General features: G+C 45.5%; 1 protein-coding gene across 4 annotated transcripts in view; it reads left to right on the top strand.

Moving 5' to 3' along the window:
• Positions 1-4,889: 4,889 nt before the first annotated feature.
• Positions 4,890-24,639, top strand: part of PDE8A (phosphodiesterase 8A) — a 143,416-nt gene continuing 123,666 nt past the window's right edge. The window contains exon 1 of one of the 4 annotated variants that reach the window (XM_045899328.3): positions 4,890-5,518. In XM_045899328.3, the coding sequence (XP_045755284.1) occupies positions 5,315-5,518 (204 nt within the window). In that variant the 5' untranslated portion in view covers positions 4,890-5,314. The remainder of the gene's footprint in view (positions 5,519-24,639) is intronic. The other 3 variants (XM_064569829.1, XM_064569828.1, XM_045899327.3) reach the window with 3 other exon arrangements.

Below are 24,639 nucleotides of genomic sequence, written 5' to 3'. Positions count from 1 at the left end.
ACCTACTTTTGCTAAGCTAGGTGGAGTTGGGTTTCTGATATTTACAATCAAATTTGACACTGTTAGGAATTCTGGACTTTATCCAATTGGTGGGAAAGCATCTGACCCCCTTGCCTAGTGGGAAAGGGTGAGTGGAGCCAAGGAATAGGGCATGAGGGGCATGTGGGTACTGGGGACAGAGCCCTTTGTTGGAAACGAAGAAGCCCGAGATTCCAGGTCATTTTGAGGAAAGGAGTCAACATTGGGTTGTTAATCCCAGACTCTAGGTGAACTACAAGTACCAAGGTCTGGAGCCAAATAGGGAGGAGAGAAATGCAGGTGCACCCCTGAATTCTGGAGGTAGAGAACAGTGTCCTAGAGTCTTAGTCATCCACTGTTCTGGCCTCTAGGGGGCGCTCCTCCCTCCTTACAGTTCTGGCCTAAGAGTGGTCACTCAGTTTCTCCCTTATCTGAGAAAGGCTGGAACAATCAAATATACTTTACTAAAGGTGTGGGAGTACCAAGAGAGAGAAAGATAAGGAGGCCTGTGAGTCTGGAGAAGCTGTCCAGGAGAGCCCTTGCATCTGGGGCTGGCTGGATGCCCCCCTTCTCCAGGGGCACAGCGGGTATCTAGGGAGTTCCTCTTCTCAATCTTTCATCCCTGGCTGGGCTATATGTTTTTTTTTTTTCTTTTCCTTTCTTTTCTCTTTTTTCTTTCAAAGATTTTATTTTTTGGGGCCCCTGGTGGCTCAGTCGTTAAGCATCTGCCTTCAGCTCAGTTCATGATCTCAGGGTCCTGGGATGGAGCCCCGCATCAGGCTCACTGCTCGGCTGGAAACCTGCTTCTCCCTCTCCCACTCCCTCTGCTGGTATTCCTTCTCTCGCTGTGTCTCTCTCTGTCAAATAAATAAATAAAATCTTAAAAAAAAGATTTTATTTATTTATTTGAGAGAGAGAGGGCAAGAGTGAGCATGAGCAGGGGGAGGGGGAGGGGAAGAGGGAGAAGCAGGCTCCCTGCTGAGCAGGGACCCCCCCCCCCCGCCACAATGTGGAGCTGGATCCCAGGACCCTGAGATCATCACCTGAGCCGAAGGCAGAGGCTTAACCCACTGAGCCGCCCAGACGCCCCTCTTTCTGTGTTTCATCCCTCCTGGAGTTGGCATAGGGTGGGACATACTCTTTGACCAAGCAATTCAACTTTTAGGAGTCCATCCTACAGAAAAAGATATATTCAAGGATATTTACTGCAGCTCTGTTTGTGACATTGTAACAGCTCTGCCTGTGTGTGTTGTGTGTGTGTGTGTAATATATTTAACATAGAAACAGGTCTGGAAGCATATGGTCCACACTGTTAGCAATAGGGATGGAAGGAAGGAAGGAAGGGGGTGGGGGAGAAAGAGAGACTTTCCTTTGCCTTTGCACACTTTATATACTCCTGCTTCATTTGATTTTTTAAAAACTATTTCCCCAGCATGTATTCATGTGTAAATTATAGAATGTGTAATTTTAAAATGACTTTTTTAAAAAGTCACATGATACAAAGTTTTGAAAGAGAAATTAACGTGATGAAGTCTGATGCACAGATTTGTGGGGGTGTTGATCCTCATGGTGATTTCGTGTCTCCAGAGGTTTCCAGCAGGCTGGGGTAGGCCTGGACGAAGGTGGTGTGGAATGGGTCTGGGAGAAGGCGGTGAGCTAAGGAAGGCACCGCGGCTTAGTAGAGGGGCATATGACGTTGGTTAGCGTCTTTAATCCCACGGAGGTAGGTATCACGAATCCTGGATTCACAATGGAGGAAGGCAGCTCTGAAAGACGACCTAGGGAAGCGCGGGGACTCAGACCCCAGTGCACAGGCGTTCTCCCACTTGTGCTGCTTCCAGCCCCTTTCAATGGGGAAGGCGAGGGAGGGGAGTAGGGAACTCGGTGGCCCGGGCACAGTCTGAATGGCTGACGCCTGGGTGCAAAAGGCAGTAAAACCAGGAAAGAGAACTGGCTGAGGAAGGATCAGCTTTAGTGGAAGAGGTGTGGAAACCGAATATCAGATTCTGATGTTAGATAAACAAAGCTGTGTAGGAACCACGCCCTCATGTCTCTAATGGACAGCCTGCCGGGGAGGTGCAGGGGGAGGGGGGAGCCCCACGGGGTCTCCTGGGAATGACTGGTAGTGGGAGAGGCTGGGCCCGGCCATCTACCCCTTGGTTTGTCTCCTTTCCGAGCCCCACTGACCTTATGCTGACCCAAGGAGTAAGAACCGAAGTAGACACTTAGCTACAACGCTAAGCCTTGTGGGGGTCCAGCAGCTCTGCCTGGAGTGGGGTGGGGCACACTGGGTGGAATGGATTGGGCGTGGTGGTGGAGTGTGTTCTACTGCAAGCAGAGCTTTGAGGTGTCTACATGCCTGACATGGTGGGCAGTGTGTCTCCTCCAGCAGGATGGGGATTGTTCATGAGCTCCTTAGACACCTCCAAGCGGTGGGATTCTTTCTAGGGGCCTGGGAGGCCTGGGTGATCTAGTGGGTGGCACATGCCAGTGAAGTTTGGGTTACTTCTGTCGATATGTCGTCCCTTTTCTGTCCACTGTCACCGAGGACTGGGGGGATGGGTTTCATAGGGTGAAATGTTCAGGGGCCTCAGAGTGGTTATGACTGGGGAAGGTGGGGGCAGGGTGGAATTGATGTTAGGAGCTTCAAGCTGAGGGGGGCGACTTGTTGTGACTTCCTGGACATCCCAGGCTGAGTTCCTGGGTGTGGAAACAAGTGAGTGGGGTTTGTTCTCTGTGACCCCAGAAGTAGGCAGATGACTCTTTTCCTGTCTGCTCCTGCATCCTTTTTTAGCTTTAGGGTCTCTAAGTCTAGGGTCTCCAAATTGCAGAACTGGAAATCAGTGAACGCTGCTCCCCAACAGGTCTCTGGGAACAGAGAGAGTAAATGACCAGCTTGCCAAGGCCACAGGCAGCCCAGGGAGCCAGCAGGTGGGGGCAGGGAAAAGAACACCCCCCCCCCCCCCCATTAGCTCAGGGCTCAAGGATTTCCGAGGAAAGGCCAGGACACGGAGGTGCTGCCTGTCAAGGGAGGGACCAGTAAGGGCTGAAACAGCCTGGAGCTGGAGAAGGCAAGGTCAGTGCCCAGAGTCATCAAGGCCTGACTTCTTGGCCAGGCGGGGAGGACAGAGGACACGCGATAGACTTTCATGCACTCTGGTGGTTCGAAGCGTTTTCTTCATGAATAACTCTTTATTTAGAAGGGTCCAGATTCTGCTCTGAAAATTACGGCTTAGGTGGAATAACGGGTGATAATAAGAATCTTTTCCTGTGTCTTTCAAGACATCTTCATTGAGCCGGTGGTACTTTTATAAGGTAGGGAGGCATAAATATAATTACTGCTTAACGTGCTTAAACTTGATAGTAGAGTCACGTGCCAGTGGTTTGGGCCAGCTCGGCTAGTAAAGAGGGCCAATAGCACCAAGCCGCTCTCGGGTTACCCTGCCTCTCCGCTCCGCCGCCGTCGGGAAACCGCCCGGTGGGCCCCTCGGGCCCCGAAGATTGCGGCTGGAGGGGCGCCGGGGCTGCGGATTTTGAGTTCCTGGCGTCCTGGCGCTCGGGCCGCGCAGGGGAACCAGGACCTGAGCCGGAGCCGCAGTCCCAGCGCCAGGGCAGGGACTCCAGTCCGAAGTCCGCCTCCGGGGCTTCACAGTAACCGGCCCGAGGCGCAAGCGGCGGCATCTCAGGGTCGCTGCGGGGCCGCGTTAGGAAAGGTGTGGACAGCTGGAGAGGAAAGGAGGGGATCGGCCTTGCCGGGGTGTCCCCGGACCGGGAGTCGCAAGAAGGGCGGGAGTGGGAGCAGGCCCGAGGTGGGCTGCTCGCGGGGTATGCGATGGGCACCCAGGGGCGTCGTCCTCCCTCCGACTGGGGCTGGAGCCTCAGGCACAGAGAGGTTACGTGACTCGTCCAAGGTCGCACAGCGAGCTGCTGTGTGTGTGTGTGTGTGTGTGTGACAGCGCGCTTGGCTCACAGGCCCCACTTTGCATGTCGGACGCCGCGTTGTGCCCGCAAGCAAGGTGCTTTGGGGTCGGGGCGCCAGGTGAGAGGACAGCGCCCCCCGCCTGCCTCGAAACGTGGCCTTTCAGCGCCGCCGCCGCCGGGTCGCCTGGGCAGCCTGGCGTTGGCGGTCCAGGTCGTGGCGCGCGCGGGAGCGCACCGGGCACCGCGGCTCGGGCGATTAACGCCCGGACCCCACCCGCCCGGGACCCGGAGGGCGGGCGCCTTCCTTGCCCTGCCCCCAAACGTAGGTCCGCCGGCCTCATTAATGAATGAGAGGTCTAAGGCTCAGCGACAGTGGCCTGACCCGAGTCACGCAGCTGCTAAATTACGGAGCCGGGATTCGAACCCAGCGGTCCGGACTTTTGTGGCCTCAGGCCCGAGGTGGCTGTGTGTCCCTGGGCGAGTCCGTTCCCTCCACCCGGCCGCGGGGCCGCGCGCCCCCTCCGTCGTGGCCGCGCATGCCCAGTCTTCGGCGGCGCCGGGAGGTGGCGGCGGGCGCCCCAGCTGCTTTGCATTGACGCCAGCACCCGCTGGAGGTCACCGCTGGGGGCTGGGCGCGGCGTGCTGCCGGCAAGACCCGGTGCGGAGCACGGAGCCGGAGCCGCGCCGCCCGCGGCTCCCGGGTGAGCGCAGCCGCTGCTGCGTTTCTCGACGGCGCGGCCCCAGACCCCGCCGGAGCCGACGGCTCCGTCCCCGCCCCGCGGGCTGCGTCCTCGCCGCCCTGACGGGCGTCCTTCGACCCCCAGCCCTCAGCAGCAGGAGCGTCGAGGCCAATCTTCCCCGCCGCCGGCGCTTGGGCCCGCGGCGTTTCTTCGCGGCGCGGGCTGCGGGCCCGGCGGGCGGCGGCGGCGCGGCGGGGAGCGCACTTCCCCCGGGGGTCGCGCCGCCCCGCGGCCAGGGCGGCGTCGCTCGCGCGGCGCGGGCTTGCCCGCTCCCGGGTTGGGAGAGCGCGAATCTCCTCCCCCGACATTCCCCGGAAGCGCGGCGCGGCCAGGCGAGCGCGGCGATGTGAGGGAGGCGGCCGGCGGCTCCCGCCTCAGGAAGGGCATGTTCGGAGGGGCGGCCGCGGCGCGCCGCCCGCCCCAGCGCCCCCTCCCCAGCGCCGCCGCCGCCGCCGCCGCGCCCGCACCGCGATAAAAGGGGCGGCCGCGCTTCCTGACGCGAGACCCGCGCTCGCCGCCGCCGCCCGCCCAGGCGGCGATGACACGGCGCCCGCGGCGGCCCCGAGGCGCCGGGCGGGCCGTTTGCTGACCGGATCGCGGCTGCCCGCCAGCGCGTCCGCCGCGCCGCCGCCAGCATGGGCTGCGCCCCGAGCATCCACATTTCCGAGGGCCGGGCGGTGTACCACGGCGGCAAGGAGGCCGAGGACGCGCCGGGCGCCGCCGCGCCGCCGCCGCCCGCCGCGCCGCGCCTCGCACCCGGCCCGAAGACCACCGCCTCACCCGGGGCCCGCGGCGCCGGCCTCGCGGAGTCCGAGCCTCGCGACGGCGGCGGCAGGAAGGTAAGGGGCGCCGGGGCTGGCGGCGCGGGCCGGCGGCAACTTTCCCGCAGGGGGCGGGCGGGGCTGCCGCCCGGGCGGCGGGCCCCTCTCGTCCGGCTTTGGGCGGCTTTGACGGGGCGCCAGCACCCGCTCGCCGGGCAGCGGCCCGAGGGAAGCCCGAGCCGCGCGTCCTCGGACCCTCCCCGGTAGGCTTGCGGGCTGGACGCCCTCCGAGCCGCGGCGTCGGTTCCCGGGCCCCACCCGACGTCTCGGGTGGCGGGGCCCGCCGTGAACGTGCCCGGGGCGCTCGAGTCCCTTCCCTGCCCCAGAGCGGGGAACCCCCAGGACATCGTGGCGCGCCCCTGAAACGTTCAGCGAGCGTGAGCTTTGTTCTGTGGGCTCTCGTGATGGCGAGGGATGGGCGGCTGGCCCCGGGGAGCCGCGGCGCTGGATCTCAGCACCCTGTTTTGTCCTCCCTCTTGTCGGTTTTGCACATGCCTGCAGTTGCAGTTTCCCGGTTTCTCTGGGGCTGTTGAAACGTAGTCTGAAGAGGCGGCAGCAGCTCTGCTTCATTGCACGTGCATCTGAGGTTCACGGTTGTTACCGCACGTGTTGTACTTAGAGCCTATGTAATGAGAAAATGCCATCAGAAACGCGATTTTTGAAGCATTCAGCGGAACAAAGTTAATTTCTTATTAAGGACTCTCGCTGGGACATTTTGCGACTGCTTTTCACAATTGTGTCTTCTCCAGCGCGCATCGCCTTGGCTCAGGTTTCGTCAAAGTTTGTGGGCTTAGTCTTCGTTAAGATTTCCTAAAGGAAAGATAAGGGGGAAAAAAGGGGCGGGGGTGGGGGAGATTTTCATTAAGGCACACAGCAGCAGCTTTCCAGTTCTCTGATTTGGAATTGTAGAGCTGATTCCATGCGTTTATGGTTTATTAAACTGGGAAAAAATCTCTGGTGTGCATGGCCTCAGATACTTGATCATCCCTCTCATTGCTGCTGCTTTTTAAAAAGTCATTTGCGAAGTCGTTTGGATTTTCTGGCTTACTGGGGATTGCTAGACCTCCCAAGTCTGATACCGTTTGTTCACTTTCTGTGTTAAATTTCTAGCAGTCGCCCATGAGGCTTTTTCCATACGAAAGCGAAAAGTCTTTTTCAGTGTTGCATAACCTAGATGAAGTGACTTCCCCACCCCTCCAGTACCCTAGGTGAAAAATCTAACTTTGTTTCGATTATCAGAAGTTGGATTCCTTCTATAGATCCTTGAAGAAACCTGTGATGTAAGTTTTCGACTGTGAACACGCTGCTCCTAATGTCAGCTTAGTGCTTAGACATTAAGCCTACCTAGTTGGCTTAAGAAAAGCATTACACCTGTGAAGTTAAATACGGAATTGTTAACAGCTTTCAAGTTTTTGACCCACATCTGATACTGGTTTTCTTGCATTAACTAATAATGAACTTTTAGGTCACCAAATTAGGTGTTTTAGAAAGAGGCCCTGTGTCTTGCCTTTTTGTGGTGGTGCAGGTGTCCTAAAATTCACGTGTGTCTTATAAGCATCTCCAGTGCAGCAACTTCTTGTTCTGCTATCCACAGTCTGTAGGGCCCCTGAGTTTTTAAGAGTCTTACATATTCTGTCCCATTGTCAGACCGTTGTTTTGAGTTGGGGCCCAGAAAAAGACATCCCTCATTTACAGTGCTTAATCCTTTGGCATGCATACAGTAGCTCCTAAATAAATGTTTGCTGAACTTGGCTCTTTATTGTTAACTGAACGATGAAACTTTTCACTCACTGGAATTTTATTCCAGAAAACCTCCAATATAGGCTTTAAGGTAATATTAGTATTTCTAGAGAAGTCAAACTGTAAATAACAACACCAAAACCGCAGAAATGCTTGTTAGTCACAAACTGTACATGTTGATACCACATCTCAGTTACAGATATTTGTATGTAGGCATTTCAGGTAATAAGGCCGAGGTAAATATCAGCATGTTTTTTAGTTTGTTTGTTTTTTTTTTCTTTAAGGGAAGGAATCTTTTATTTTCATTTTTTATTTTTAAGACTTTATTTGAGAGAGAGAATGAGAGAGGGGTGAGGGATAGAGGGAGAAACAGGGAGCCCAATGTGGGACTGGATCCCTGGACCCCAGGATCATGACCTGAGCTGAAGGCAGACGCTCAACCGACTGAGCCATCCTGGTGCCCTTTTCTTTCTTTCCTTTTTTTTTTTTTTTTTTAAAGATTTTATTTTATTTTTTTTTTTTTAAAGATTTTTTTTTATTTGAGAGAGAGAGAGAGGGAGAGAGGGAACACAAGCAGGGGGAAGTGGGAGAGAGAGAAGCAGGCCTCCCGCCGAGCAGAGAGCCCAATGGCGATGAGGGGCTTGATCCCAGGACCCTGGGATCATGACCTGAGCCGAAGGCAGACGCTTAACGACTGAGCCACCCAGGTACCCTTTAAAGATTTTATTTTTAAGTAATCCGTACACCCAGTGTGGGGCTCCAACTCACAACCTCAAGATCAAGAGCTGCATGCCCCACCAACTGAGCCAGCCAGGTGCCCCAAGGGAATGAATCTTTTAAAATTATCAGACACATTCTAGAAATCTAAAAATACATGTTTAGAGAAGATAAACTTCCAAGGATTTAGCAAAATCAAATTATTATACAATTAATTTGAATTCCTTTATAGTAATATACCAAGATCCAATTTTAGTTTATTAAAAGTTATTTATTTTAGGGGCACCTGGGTGGCTCAGTCAGTTAAGCATCTGCCTTGGGCTTAGGTCATGATCCCAGGGTCCTAGGATTGAGCCCCACAGAGAGCTCCCTGCTCAGGGGGGAGTCTGCTTCTCCCTCTGCCCCTGCCCCTGTTCATGCTCTCTCTCTCAAATAAAATGTTAAAAAAAAAAATTTCTTCTTAAAAATACAGTAAATCAGCATATCACTGAATGGATTTCAAAAAGAAGTCCATTGGGGAAGTTTTTGTATTTTAGTAGTACATATAGAAAACACTAGTTCATCAAAATGCTTGGGAGATTGATAATTGCATTTTCAGATTAAGTAGTGTGTCCCCCTACTTATATCTCGCATGTGTTCCCTGAAGCATCTTGTTGACTGTTAATAAGTATTAAATGAAAAAAGGAGCCATGTCAAAATAAGTTTGGAAAATACTGGCTCAGACTAAGTTCTGCAGATTTCTCTTATGCAGGATTTGTCAGAAAACTTCATTTCCTAAAATACACTGTGAATCTCCAAATGGTGTTTAGAGTGTGCAGCATTTCCCAAACTTGTTCGATTATAGAGGCTTTTTATAGAGTTGTGTCTTAGACCACATGTTAGGACATGATTCCCAACATGAGATACCAATATGCAAAGTACAAGAAACATGCTTAACAGTAGAACACAGTAAACGTGATTTGCTTCTTAATGATTCCAAAGGTACTTCAGGATCTTGTAATACATTGGGCTGGGTCATCTTATAGGAACTTATTTAAGTGTTACTAAAAATGTTCTGTTTATTCATTTCAGAAGTTATAGTCTGTGTGGTTACAGATAATGAATGCTGTGTTCAGTTTGAACACTTAGAGTTTTGTTTTATTTTTAATCAGCTTGAGTTTTAACTGTAACATTTCAATATTTTCTTGTCAGTCTGGATTTACTTGGTCTTCCCTTTCCTTAGCTAGGACTTGAGTTGCCCTTGAAAGATTTGAGGGTGGAGGCAGGAGTGTCAGAGGAGAGCCTGTGCACCCCCCTCCCCTTTTTGCAAACACCCAGTGCACTGCTGTGATCCTACCCCCCATTTGTCATTTAACAGCTCTGTGAGGGTGGCACTCACGTCTGTTTTGTTCACTGCTGTATCCCCCCATATAGTGGGCCTTCCACAGACATCTGTCGAATTAGAGAACTGCGTGAACCAGGCTGGAGAAGGGGAAAATCCACCCAGCCCATAGAAAGGAAATAGAAACCAGTTTTAACTAGAGTGGAGGCTGGAGGATTTAGCTCTGGTTTTGTGGAGATCTCTGGTTATTGCCCTTTCAGAGCATTTATACCAGGGAATAACAGAGTTCTACCGTGGTGAGCGGAATAGATTCCCCTCTGAAGGCTGAAGGATTAGTGCAGCTGGGCGGGCAGCGCACAACAGGTGACAGGTAATAGGGGGCCACACACTGACGTCTCCCGGAGGGTTCCTGGCCTGAGCGCTCAGAGTCTACTCACGCCCACTCTCCATCCTGTCGCTAGTCTTCACTTCTGTCCTTCTCTTCTCCTTCCCCCAGTTTTCTTGTATTTTTTTTTTTTTTTTACTACCTTCCTCCCCTTCTTCCCTTCCTCCTCAAAACTGACCAGACTTACCAGCTTTGATGTCCCCCCAAGTTTAGTGGTTTCTTGGTGTTTCTTAGCTATGGAATAAAATATGTTGCTTGCTCTTAATGTACAGAGTGGGTTAATCAAATTTTTCTGTTTCCCTTAACTAAAGCAAATTTCTCTTTGCGTGACCTGCCTGATTTTTTACCCCCACTAGGGGACATTGACTCTGGGTGGATTATGGAATTATTGAAAGTTTCCTTCGGAAAGTGTAGTTGACAAAATGAGATCTAACTTTCTGTTCCTGAAATACGTGACTATAATTTATCGCTGTAGGTACTGCTTTTTCATTTTCTTGAATTCTTATTATATATATAAAATACTTTGCATTTATATTCTATATTGTTTTAGTGCTTAGTATCATTACCACCTTAACATGAAGTGTGGTTCTTAAGATAGATGTTTTGAATGTCTCAACTCTATCAGCACAGACGTGTGCTGGGCTAGCCCAGACCCTCCTTGCTGAAGTGAGGGTTGGGATAAGGCCTGTGGTCCCCTTCTGACACAAATGTTCCCTGTGAAATGGCTTATGACACTGTTTTTTGTTTTTGTTTTTTTTTTCCCTTTGTACAGCTTGCCCATTTGGGATGGGCCCTTTAATAGGGGAAGTTTCATGATGTGAGTCTGCAGGTTGAGGCAGATGTCTCAGAATAACGTAAAATGCCTTAAAGGACAAAACTTTTTAAAAATTAACATCAAAAAGAAGAGAGGGCGAAGTTTCTTAGAACATGAGTAATCCCTTGGTCTTGTCCAAGGTCAGTGGCTTCAGCCTGCTTTCTCAATACAGTAAGGTGGTAGGAGGCGCTGGACTCAGAAGTTCCTGGAGGGCAGACTATTCATAGTCATAATATCCACCATTTCTTGGATGCTTTTGATGTTGCAGGCACTGTGCTGAATGTCTTACAGATGTTATCTCATGAAATCCTTACAACCCTGTGAGGTGACTGGTGTCATTTCCATTTGCAGATAAAGTACTGTAGGTTAGAAACTCACCCACGCTCATACAGGTGAGCCTCTTCAAACCCAGTGCTCCTGGGCTGCTCTCTGTTACTCCCTATCTCCATTACATTTCCCATCCTCTGGCTCTCTTCTAGGTTGCAGATGTCGCAGGTCCACCTGGGTTTTGAGCAGGTATCCTGAATCCACATTATCAGGATTTTGTTAAGTCATGACCTGCTGGGGAAATTGGTTCCAGCCCTGCCTTAGGTTCCTGTGTTTGTGAGAGTCGAAGCCATATTTGGCCCTGCCCCAGTGAACTGAAGTCAGGCATCTGTGAGGCCTTCTCGTTTGTTCTCTTTGCTCTCTGACATGAGTTGGCAGGCCTCCCTCGAGAGGCCTTTTCACTCTCCCCTCCTCCTGCCCAGGCTTCAGGTAGCCTTCCTTAGCCAGGAGCCCCCCTGGAGCTAGTTCTTCCCATCAGCCTTTGTCCAGAGCACAGCACTCCCTACCTCCAGCTCTGCATGTGTGCATCTTCAAGGCCCTACTGACGAAATCTTTCTTGAGCCCCTGGTTGTACTTGTACTCTCTTTTCTCTGCTCTTAGGATCTTCCCCTGCAGCCCTTGGAGATCTGACTTGAGCCTGTGGTGGGATTACAGGCCTCTTGAGGACAAGGACTGTGTCCTAGATTCCTTACATTTCCCAAAGTGGTTAGTACACTCAGTGAATGTTTGGATAAATACACCAGTCTCTAAGGCTGGGAGGGCTTTTATTCCTGTTCCACAGGGCTCTCTCACCTTATTTAAATTTAACAAAAATTGTTGGGGTGTGTTGTCTGTGCTTTCACAAAAAGCCAAAATACCCTGAAGCCAGTGATTAATGTGTTGGGTGATTGCTAAAGCTTTTGCCTTCAGTTCTGGCTGCACTAGGGTTGAGCAATGTTCCTGGGCCCCCTCCTTCTGTTCTACTTTTGTTCTGCTCTGGTAAGAAGAGTGGTGGAATATCTTGACAGAGAAGTGTTTTGACAAGTTTTGTACTGCTGTTTCTTAGCTACAGGCGTCGTGTGCAGTCTGTCCATCTACACAGACCGGAAGGATGTCACAGATCTCCCTAAACTTTGAAGATGGCCTCAAAGAACCGGGGGAGTGGGGCTTGCCAAGTGCTTTTGTGCCGAATGGGTTTGAAGTAGACCTTGGGTCGGTGAAATCATGCTTTTTCACTGTCTGCTTGTGTCTGTCTCCGCTGTGCTGCTGGGGACAAGAGCCGCCTCGCTCCTCGCACTCTGCTGGTGGCGGCCCAGAGGGCTGGTCACGCCAGCAGTTTGCACGTTGCCTTCAGCTGTTCGGGGAGGATGGTAGCTCCCCAGTGAGGTGTGTTTGAAAGACCACAGAAGAGCCAGAGACCTTTGTGTTGGGTCCAGCTCCGTCAGGCACTGGCTGTGTGATATTTGCCAAATTCCGATCCCGGGTTTTCTCAAGCATAAAATGAGACCAGAATACCCAGGTTTAGGTGAGGATCACTTAAAATAATCTGTGTAGAAGCGTTTTGCAAACTCCAAGGCACCAGCACGTGTAAGGATTGGGCTTTTTCTTTGAGTCGCCTCTCTCAAAGGCAAGCTCGCTCAAATATATCCGCTTATTTTTTTAAAAGCCAATCTCTTCCCTTTGAAAATATGTTTTTGTCTTTTCTCTAATATTGTGAAAAATTTTAAGCATACAGTAAAGTTGAAAGAATGCGTACCCATCTACCTCCCACCTAGATTCTGCAGTTAACATTTTCCTCTATGTGCGTTATCACCTCTTTCTATCCCATTATCCATCACAATGTTTTGTTTTTGCATGAATTTCAAAGTTTCAGACATCACTGTACTTAACTCCTGAACACTTCAGTATGCCTGTCACTTACTAGAGTTCAAAATTTGTTTCCTTTTTGTTTGACAAATGTATATACTGTCTAAATGCAAATCTCTGCCAAGATACACAATATTACTGTCCCCCAGTGGAAAGTTCTCTGTGCTCCTTCCCCATTCCTAACCCCACCTGCCAGCAACCACTGTTGTGATTTTTTTTTTAATTTTTATTTATTTATTCATGAGAGACAGAGAGAGAGAGGCAGAGGGAGAAGCAGGCTCCCAAGGAGCAGGGAGCCCGATGTGGGACTCGATCCCAGGACCCTGGGATCACGACCTGAGCCGAAGGCAGACGCCCAACCATCTGAGCCACCCAGGCGCCCCACTGTTGTGATTTTTATCCATTATAAATTATCTTTGCCTAGCAATAGAATCTTAAAATATGTATTCTTTTGTATAAGGCTCCTTGTACTCAGCACAGTATTTCTGTGATTCATCTATGTTGCACATGCTAGTCACGTGTTTTTTCTTGCTAAGGAGTAATTTTGTTGTGACTAGATCCCAGTCCACTTCTTCATTCTCTTGTTGATGGAGAACAACAGGGCTCTTTCTAATTTTTGGCTATTAAGAATAAAGCTGCTATGAATATTCTAGTATAAATTATTTTGTGGGCATATGCTTTCATTTCTCTTAGGGAAACACCGAGTGGAGTTGCTGGATCATAGGATAGCTGTATGTTTAGCTTTTTAAGAAGCTGCCTGACCTTTTCTGACATGGTTCTACAATTTCACACTCCTGCCAACAATGTATAATAAAAGTTCAGTGGCTCCACATCCTTGCCACTGTTCGGTGTTATCAGTTTCCTAATTTTATCCATCCTCGTGGATGTGTAGTGGTTTCTCATTGTGGTTTTGACTTGCATTTCCTCAATGGCTAATAATTTTGAGTACTTTTTATGTGCTTATTGATCGCTTATGTAACTTCCTTTTTGAAGTTTGTAACACTTTTTTCTTAAAAGGAAATATAAATCCTTTCATGACCCCTGGGTACGGAAGAGCTTATTAAACAAGTTACACAAACCATTTGCCATAAAGGAAAAGGGTGATAAATTCTACTACCTTAAAATAAAGTACTTCTCATCAAAAGAGTGAAAAGGAAGGAAAGCCATAGTTTGGAAGAAGAAATTTGTAACACATAATACCAATGAAGGATTAGTATCCAGAATACATACAGAACTCCTGCACATCAATTAAGAAAAAGACAGCCCAGTTGAAAAACAGTTAAAGACACAGACCGGCCTGTTATTTAAGAGGAAACCAAATGGCTGATAAACACATGAAAAGATGTTTGAGCTCATTGGGGAAATGCAAATTAAAGCCACAATGAAACAACATTTTACACCCACGAATTGGCAAACCTTTAAAAGCTTGACAGTGTTTTGAGGCAGTCTTCAACACTGTAGGTAGACGTATTCATCCACTTGGGAAACCCATTGTCATGACCAGGTACAGATGAACGTGTGACCCTATGACCTAGCAGTTTCACTCTTAGAAACACACATGTGAACTGGAAACATGTACAAGAATGCTCATAACAGCATTGCTTCTAATAGCAACCTTTTTATTAAACTCAAATATCAGCAGTATAGTGGATAAATAAGTTGTGATATATTCAAATATATTGAAAAGGGATACTTCACAACTTTGAAAATGAATGGGTTATAGCTTCAGGTGTCAGCAGATCAATTTCAAAAACTTGATGTTGAGAAAAAGAAGTTACAGAAGAATTTATAAAGTATAACTTTTTAAAGCATAATAGCTGAACAGTGTATTATATGGGAATATATAGGACATACATATAGATATTAAAGCTACACAGAAAACCAAAGAAGTAATTACTATGAAATTCAGTTAGGCAAAGAAAGTTTAAGTACTAAAATGATTAACAGATTAATTTCCAGCGCCTAGTTTAGAGGATGTAGGAGGACTGTGCCAGGCCCTGCCCTCAGGACACAAGTAGTCAGTCTTCTCTGGAAAGGTGGGGCAGGCCTCTGAGCTGGAAGTGAGGCTGGCACCTGAGGGATGGAGAGGCACGAGCCTGGTCTGGATTGGTCATAAGATGCAGAGAGAGCCCAGGTCAGAGCCCTCGCCCCTGCCTGGGGAAGATTGGGAGGACCTGGATAGTAGAGAATAGGGGGATGTACATGGGGGTGGGAGGTGTTGACTTGTTCTGCGGAATTTGGGGACCCTGACCACAGGTAGGAGGGAGGGCCTAAAAGCCGGGGGGAGGAGTTTGTGAAGTCCATCCTGTAAACCTCCACAACTCCTAAAGGCTTTTCATTTTCAGCAGGGTAGTTACAGGGTAGACCTATTTTATGAAGATTAAGTTTAGGAGGAGATCGCAGAGGCTGGGGGGGAGGAAAAGCTAGCAGTGGGGCACTAGCCACGGGGCGGTGGCTGTGGTTCAGGCCTAGGGTAAGACCAGGTATAGGTAATGCGGTGCGGTGGTTTGGGAAAGGACAGAATGAGCGAAGGAAGAGCTGGGAGGCTGGGGGACAGATCAGACGTGGGGAGTGAGGGGCAAGGGCAGTGGAGGGCGACTCAGAGCAGAGGTTGGGGTTTACTGGCTTGGAAGGACTGTGATAACATGTCGCCATTGGTACAGCGCTCTACAGTTTACCAAGTGCTGTTTTTATACATCATCTTATTTGATGTTCCCCAAACTCCTGTGAGGTAGGAAGGAGGGATTTTATTGTCCCTGTTGAAGACCTAAAGAAGCAAAAACTTAAAGTGATCACATGACTTGCCCAAGTTTGCAGTGACCACCTAAAGGTTCACTATATAACAGCATAGGGCAGAAGCCAGACGAAAGAGAGGTGAGAGTTTTATTTATTTATTTTTAATTTTTAAAAAGATTTTATTTATTGGAGAGGGAGAGCCTGTGTGTCCCTTAGGGGGTGGAGGAGGTCCCGGGGAGGGGCAGGGGGAGAAGCAGGCTCCCTGATGAGCAGGGAGCCCCATGTGGGGCTCGATCCCAGGTCCCTGAGATCATGACCCGAGCCAAAGCTGGACGCTTAACCGACTGAGTCATCCAGGCACCCCAAGGTGAGAGTTTTTAAAAAAGCCTCTCTTGTCCTTCGGTTCTGGATTTGTTTTATAAAAGGAAACTTTGACTTTTCCTCATTGTAAAAGTAACATTCATTGTAGATAGCTTGAAAAATAGGGAAAGGAGCAAGGATCGCTTAAGTTGCACAGTCACTGAAATTGCACAGTCAGGAGTAGCTTCTCATAAAACGGTGGTATGTTTCCTTACATCCATGTAGGTTACTTCAAATAACTGTAATTAAAACTATTTTTTGAACAGTTTTGTTCTTTAGTTCTAGGAAACATTGAGCTATTATTTCTTCAGATGTTGTCCCTCTTCCATTTGTTCATTTCCCTTCTGCGGTTCTGTCCAAATGGTGGGACTTAGACGATCTTTTTTTTTAATTAAAAAAAAAATTTTTTTTTAAGATTTTATTTATTTGCGAGAGAGAGAATGAGAGACAGAGAGCATGAGAGGGAGGAGGGTCAGAGGGAGAAGCAGACTCCCTGCTGAGCAGGGAGCCTGATGTGGGACTCTATCCCAGGACTCAAGGATCATGACCTGAGCCGAAGGCAGTCGCTTAACCAACTGAGCCACCCAGGCGCCCGACTTAGATGATCTTGATCTGTCCTTTGTGTCTCTGCTTTTCTTTCCCATCTCTGTGCTGTAGTCTGGGAGGGCTGTGGAAGCTACTCTTGTAGCTAGCTTTCTGGCTCAGTCCTCAAGGTCTCTTCCACTCTCCAGCCTGTCGAGCTCTTAAATTGGACGGGTTTTGTGTTCAAAATGTGTGCTTTGTTCTCTTCCTTACTGCTTATTCGTGTGTTTTGGTTGCACCATACTCCCTTATTTTTTTGAGGATATTAATTATATGTGCTTTAAAGTCCTATTCTGATTGCTGCTAATTTAAGACATTTTTTGAGGTATAAATGCAGTCAGCAAAGTGTACATCTTGATACAAATTTTACCCAGGTGTGCCACATATAACATATCAAGATAGACCATTTCCAGCACTCCAGGAGGCTTGCCTAATGGCTCTTCACTGGGTTTTTTTTTTGTATTTTTAACACTTTATTATGAAAAATCTCAAATATACAGCATTTCTTTTTTTTTAAGTAAGCTATATGTTCAATGTGGGGCTCGAACTTGTGACCCAGAGATCAAGAGTCACATGCTGTACCACCTGAGCCAGCCAGCTGTCCCAAATATACAGCATTCTTGAAGGAGTTTTACAGTGAACACTTGTATACCCAGCTCCTGTATTTTACATTAGCACTCTACTTGCTTTATCACATGTGTCCATCTATCCGTCCTTCTCTCCATCCATCTCCTTTTTCTTTGATGCATTTTAAAGTAATTGCAAAAAAAAAAAAAGTAATTGCAGACATCAGTGCAGTTTCTCTGAAACACTACAACATGAATATCATTAATTAAGAGTTCAGTCTTTTTTTTCTTTTAAGGTAGAATTTACATACTGTAGTGAAATGAACAAATACTTATTGTACATTTGCTGCGTTTTGACAAATGCATACGTATAGTTGTGTAATCCAAACCTCTGTTAAGGTATACTACATTGTCCTCACTCCAGAACCCCCCTCCCCCGTGGAATTCCATAGTATGTACTCTTTTATGTAACACTTTCACTCAGCACTCTGGTTTTGAGATTCATCTATGTTTTCTGTATTAGTGGTTCATGGTATTGTAACTGTTTTAAAAGCACATGATACATACGGTTAAATTTCCCTCCAGAAAGATGTGATCAAATTTTAATATCACAGGAACATCTGAGAGCACGTTTTACACTTTCAACAATCTGATTGTGAGAGAATGGTATTTTATTGGTAATTTAATTTGAGTTTATTTCATTTATTGTTTATTATTATTATTACTATTTTTTCCAAGTGTGTATTAGATATTTGAACTTCCTCTTCAGCAGTGTTGGTATTTCTCTGTTAAAGTCTGTTTCCCATTTCTCGATTTGGGCTTTAGAGTGTAAAAATTTTTATTTGTAAGAGCTTTTTCAAGTACGTTTGGGAGTTCAGTTTTGATCTCATGCTTATTGCACATCTTTTTCTGTAGCCTTTTCCATTTTACTGGGTGTGTTTTTTAAAAAATGACAGACATTTTACATTTTTATGAAATCAAGTTTACTGCTCATGTTTTTTCTATTTGCTTTATATAACGTCAGCTTTTACTACAGAAATAGTATGTGGTACAGGTATTGTAGAACATTAATAAGTGTTGAAATGCAGTTTTCACTACCTGGAGATCGTTGAGCGTGTATCTTTCCAGATTTTTTTCTGTTCATATATGTGCATTTTTTTCACTGAAATTAGATCATATGGTAGTAATGCTGTTTTTTTTTAAATTGTGGTAAAGTATACTGTAACATAAAATGTACCCTTTTAATCATTGCTAAGTGGACGGTTCAGTGGCATTAAGCGCAATCACATTCTTGTGCAACCATCACCACCATCTATCTCTAGAGCCTTTTCATCTTCCGAAACTGAAACTTCCTACCCATTAAATACCAACTCCTCATTCCTTCCTCCTCTCCAGTTCCTGGCAACCACCATTCTACTTTTGACTACTCTAGGTAACTGGGAATCACATGGTATCTGTACTTTTGTGACGGTCTTATTTCACTTGATATGTCTTTGAGATTTATCCATGTTGTAGCATGTATCAGAATTTCATGTTTTTTTTTAAGGCTGAGTAACACTCCACTGTATGCGTATACCACACTTTGTTAATCCATTCATGCACTGATGGACACTTGGGTTGTGTCTACCTTTTGATTATTGTGAATACTGCTGTGAACATGGGCATACAGATTTCTTCAAGTTCCTGCTTTCAGTTATTTTGAGTAAATATACACCCAGAAGTGGAGCTGATTGATTATATGGTAATTCTATTTTTAATTTTTTTTTTTTTTTAAGATTTTATTTATTTATTTGAGAGAGAGAATGAGATAGAGTGAGCATGAGACGGGGGAGGGTCAGAGGGAGAAGCAGACTCCCCGCCGAGCAGGGAGCCCGATGCGGGACTCGATCCCGGGACTCCAGGATCATGACCTGAGCCGAAGGCAGTCGCTCAACCAACTGAGCCACCCAGGCGCCCTATTTTTAACTTTTTGAGAAGCCACTGTAATTACATATTGTTTTGCAATGGACTTTTTTTCAGCCAATAATCTGTACATTTTCATTTTAGTAATGTTTTATCTAATACCCGTAGCATAGCACACTGATATCCCCTATGATCTCAGAAATGTTCCCTGCATTGTATTTGCTTGTTACGATCCTTATATTTCTTTTAACCTAGCACATCCCTTCCCTTACCCACCACTTTTTTGTTACACTGACTTTTTATAGAGACCTGACCAATTTGTCCTAACTTCTGAATTTGTCTTATTGTTTCCTTGTGGTGTCATTTAGCTATCCTTCTTTCCTCTATATTTCTTGTAAACTAGAAGTTTTATCTAAAATGGATGAAAGTTACATATTTTGGGTTAGAATACTTCATTAGTGATCCATGAATCAAGTGAGAAGACACAAAATATCTGATTGACCCACCATTATAGATGGTCAGATTGACTACTGGGTTAGGGTGATGAGAATCTGAGCCCTCCCTCTTGAATCAGGTTCCCCTCATAAGGACAGAAATTGATCTGTGTGGCACTCAGCACTGTATGAATTTTCACTTCACCAGAGGCTAGTCACCTAGATTCCGCCGCTCTTTTAGCACCAATCGATAATCCTTATTTAAAATAACAGTTCTGATCAGGGTTAATGGATGATGTTTCCTAATTCAGTTACTTTTCTACCTGCAGTAGTTAATGTTCTCTGCAAAGTGAAAATTTCCTTCATCAGTTGGGGCCAGGGCTATTTGGTTACTATAAAATATAGTTCCTATTAAACAGGCAGGGTAAATTTTCCCCTTTAATTAACAGTTTTAATAGTTGAGGAGTTGCTGCCTCCAATGGGAATGAATATGTTGTTATTTTTTTTCCATTTTTATAAAGTGTAATTGTGGACATAGGGATTTTCATTGGTTGGATGTGCTTGGATCTATTATAGTCTCTCTCTCTTTTTTTAAGACTGAAATGGTAAAACCTTTGGCCACTGGGGGCTCCTTCAGATTGCCTTCTGTATCCTTCTGACATGATTCTATTCATTTTGAAAGCACCTCCGGTTGTCCCAGGCTCAGCTTGTACCTTCCTTGTCCCGGACCAGACATGGGCCTTTTCTCCAAGGTGCCCTGGTGCTGTTAGTGGGAAATGGAGTTGGAAGCTCCAGTTTAGGTGCTAGGAGTGCTCAGTATTCGTTTTGGAGCATTTTAGGGGATAGATCCAGAAAGTGTATCACTACAAAATCAAACCCCAAGTTACACAACTCATGTATACTTTCAAATTAGTTTTTTTTCTTTTTTAAAGATTTTATTTATTTTTTTGAGACAGAGAGAATGAGAGACAGAGAGCATGAGAGGGAGGAGGGTCAGAGGCAGAAGCAGACTCCCTGCCGAGCAGGGAGCCCGATGCGGGACTCGATCCCGGGACTCCAGGATCACGACCTGAGCCGAAGGCAGTCGCCCAACCGACTGAGCCACCCAGGCACCCATTTTTTTTTCTTTTTTAAAATATTTTTCATTTACTTATTTATTTGAGAGAGAGAGCAAGGGAGCATGAGTGGGGGGAGGGGTAGAAGGAGAGGGAGAAGCAGGCTCCCCGCTGAGCAGGGAGCCTAACGTGGGGCCCAATCCCAGGACCCTGAGATCATGACCTGAGCTGAAGGCAGATGCTTAACTGACTGAGCCACCCAGGTGCCCCTCAATTTAGGTATAATAATTCAGTGTTTTATCTCCATTTGCTTGATTTTATAATTGTATTGCTTTTCTTTTACACTGACAATTTTGATTTTTCTTCCTTTGTTTTAAGCGTAAGTCCTTATTCATCCAGATAGAATTAAGTATTCATATGTCAAAATATTTTTGTGTGTTTATTTAATTTCAGCATTTAGTTTTTTAAATCTGGCATTTATTTTGGGTATTTAGGTATTTTGGTGTGAGGGGAGGATCTTAGTGCTTCAGAATAGCGAGTTACTGTTCTAGCACCTTTTATGTACATAATTATTTTTATTCCCTCTGGTTTATACTTTCACCTGTATCATATTTTTGGGTTCTCTGTTTTTGGTTATTTATTCTCGCTGGTACTATTACTGCACTGATTTCATTTTTATGGCTTTATGTTTTCATAGTGTCTGGTAATGTTAATCCTTTTTCTCGTTAGGTCCCATTAAAAAAAAAACCTCCTTAACCCATCCTTGTCTATTTTTCCATGTCGTATTAGGATGGTTATGATCTACCCCCAAGCTTTGGGGGGATTTTGATTATATTAGAGTTTAATCCACTGTAATTTGAGAAGAGTTGATAGTTTTATGGAATTCTTCTGTCCATGAACATATTTATGGTTCATTTATCTTACACATTTTCACGTCTTTCTAGGATAATTCTGTTGGAGCCAGAATCTTTTTTTAAATTAAATCTTTTAACTATTTCAATTAGATAAAATATGTTGATGTGGCTGAATTTTCCTAAATATTCTATAGTTGTTCAGTTGATTTTTTTTTCATTTGTTTGTGAAATAGATAAATCTTAAGTGCATAGTGTCTTGGGTTTTTTGAGATAAATGTTTACATTATTAGCCGACTGATGGTTTGGGGTTTTCCTTTCCCAAAGTAATGCTTTTTAATGTGTTTCCATGTTGGATTGCTTTGGGGTTTCAGAACATTGTCAATAATAATGATTTTTAGCATGCATCTTTGTTTTATCCTGATTTTAATGGTTGTATGTCCAGTTCCTCACTCTTAGGTGTGATCTTGGCTGTTGCTTTTTTAAGACCATGTGCTTTTATATACTTCATTAAGGAAATAGCTTTCTAGTCCCTGTTTTCTATGAGTGTTTTTAAAAATTGCAAATGTCAGATTTTATCAAAAGCCTTCCCCCGACCCTTGCTTTTTGTTTCATCTAATGAGATAATCACATGCTTTTTCTTGGAATTACTGATGTGACATGGCCTAATTGGATTTTTGATATTTTAAAAACTTTGCATTCCTAAAATAAATCCTGCTTGCTTGTTATAGATAATTTTTTTAAAAAGTTAAAAATATAAAGTTGAGCTTTGAACAAAATGGGCATTAGGGGTGCTGACCCCCTGCCTGTCTAAAAGCCCATGTATAACTTGTGACTCCCCCAAAGCTAACTATTAATAGTCTACTTTTGACTGGGAGTCTTATCGATCACATAAATAGTTGATTAACACATATTTCAGTATTTTTTTCTTTTTGTAGGCTCAACTTCCAGTGTGGTGCCCAACATGGGGCTTGAACTCTCTGAGCTACCCAGGCACCCCTGATTAACACATATTTCAGAGAAAAGAAAATGTAATTAAGAAATCATAAGGAGGAGAAGATACTTTTACAATACTGTAGTATATCCATTGAAAAAAATTTGTGTATAAGTGAATTTCCAGTTTATGTTGTTTGGGGCATCTGGGTGGCTCAGTCAGTTAAACATCCGACTCTTGGTTTTGGCTCAGATTATGATCTCAGGATTGTGCGATCGAGCCCCACAGCAGGCTCTGCATTCAGTGGGGAGTCTGCTTAAGAGTCTCTCTCCCCTCCCCCCTGCTTGTGCACATGTACTCTCTCTCTCTCTCATAAATAAATAAATCTTTAAAAAATAAACCCATGTTGTTCAAGTGTCAACTACTATGAATTCAGTTTGTAGTAATTTGAAGTTCAGTTTTCTGTATTCATGAGTGAAAGCAAAGTCATCTACAGTTTTATACCCTAACAGAAACCCTTATTAACATTTTATATTAATTTGTATATAATATATATAGTAATAACTCCTTACATTCTTTTTTCCTGTGCATGCATGGGAAATTTTAAATTTAAATATTAAATGTAAGTTTTAAACAAATACTTCTATATAGTTTTATATCCTGACTCCTAAATTTAATAATAAATTACAACTATCTTCCCATGTCCTTAAAATTTCTTCAAAATGTAATTTATAGGACAGTACTAATGCTGCCATGTATGGTCTTCTTATACAAGCGTTTATGCATATCTGTGAACATATCCTTAGATTCTACTTCTAAAAATAAATCCTATTTTTAAGTATTGATTTAAAAAAAGAAATTCTGTTTGGGCAGACTTTCGAGCAGTATATAATGAAAAAGAATTCTATTTTATTAAACATTTTTATTGATAAACTTGGCTCAGGTAAGTTACATTTTCATTTTCTTGGAACTTTATTCCTTAGTGGGACCTTCAACTTTACCATATCCCTCTTTCTCGTTTTATGGAGGAGGAAATTGAAGCCCTAAGGGATTTAAGGCTTTAAGGATTTAAGGATCCAAGATCACACAGCAGGTATCGACAAGGCTTGAACAAGTACCTGAACCTGGCACTTGCCCCTTATCCCCGGTACCTTTATATTCATAGGAAGCGGACCTCTGGTCATTGCACTGAGCTGCCTGGGCGTCAAACTTCCCGCACCACTGTCCAGTTCAGGTTTGCAAAGTATACTCTTGTCCAGTGGTTTTCTTGTACAGAAGCAGTAAAGAAATTGAACACCTGGAATTTCTGAGCTTGGATATCATTAGCGGAGTTGCTTGATTATTTTATTTTATTTTTTTAAAGATTTTATTTATTTGACCGAGAGAGACACAGCAAGAGAGGGAACACAAGCAGGGGGAGTGGGAGAGGAAGAAGAAGCAGGCTTCCCGCTGAGCAGGGAGCCCGACGTGGGGCTCAATCCCAGGACCCTGGGATCATGACCTGAGCCGAAGGCAGACACCTAACGACTGAGCCACCCAGGCGCCCCAGAGTTGCTTGATTATTATAAAATGGTTCTGTTTTCATTTTAAAGCCTGTACAGATGTGTGTTTTTTCTTCTTAGTTTGTAACGCATGCATTCAGAGTTGGATGCAGTAAAAACCTACATTATTTACATAGTCATTCACTGCATTTGAGCAGCTTCCTTTGCTGCCCCAATATTTTTAGATAAAAGCAGGAAGTCTTGTTCCTTTTTCCTCCCTCAGCCTTTATGCTGTCTTTTTGTTATTCTAGTGTTAAGAAACAGGGTCTTGAAAAGCCAAAGATTCCAAATGAGCTGAGCTGTAGTATAAAGCCTTGCCTTGGGGTGAAGGCAGGCATGGGGTCAGCCTGGCACTGGGTCCAGCAGTATTTACAAAAGGCTCAGACACTGTGTGGTGAAAATTGATAATTGACAATATGAGCAAACTTATTTTAATACTGACAAAAATCAGTACTTCCATTAGACATCAATCTCTACGGTGAGATGAGTTTTCAGAGAGTACGAGTTGGGAAGTGTGTTAGTGGTCTTCTTTCTAGTCTCACTTCTTCCCCATGGCAGGCATTCCCTCAGTTCTCCATCTACATAGAAAACTCTAGTTTGCATGATACAGAGGTTGCTAATTTTTTATTGGATAACAAAGAACTGGGTCACTATAATCGCACATTCAGCACACCTCTATCTGGTGCTTACCTGTGGGCCAGGAACTGCACTAGGCATTTGCAGGTAACATGGAGATGAGTGAAGATGTAGCCTTCCTTTTCAGATGATACACTCCTTAGAGCATAGGCTTGCCTCTAATTGTCTGTCTTTCTGTCTCCTGATTCTGCAGTGCTTGTTCAGAAATATGAACATACCATTTCTGTGATAATAGTCAAAGAGGGCAGGGGAATTGGAATCAGAAGAATTGGATTTGAATTCTGGCTTTGGTACTTGGAGCTGAGGCAAATCATGTCACTCCTGTGTGAGTCACAGTTCCTTGTACGTAAAGCGAACACAGAAGGTATAGGAGATGTCTTCTAATCTGTTATA

Source organism: Mirounga angustirostris, unplaced genomic scaffold, assembly GCF_029215605.1.
Source record: "Mirounga angustirostris isolate CCGP_5_RB_7025 unplaced genomic scaffold, mMirAng1.0.hap1 SCAF_9, whole genome shotgun sequence".
In the NCBI taxonomy this organism is placed as follows: Eukaryota; Metazoa; Chordata; class Mammalia; order Carnivora; family Phocidae; genus Mirounga; species Mirounga angustirostris.
This window is presented reverse-complemented; position numbering and strand designations above follow the sequence as displayed.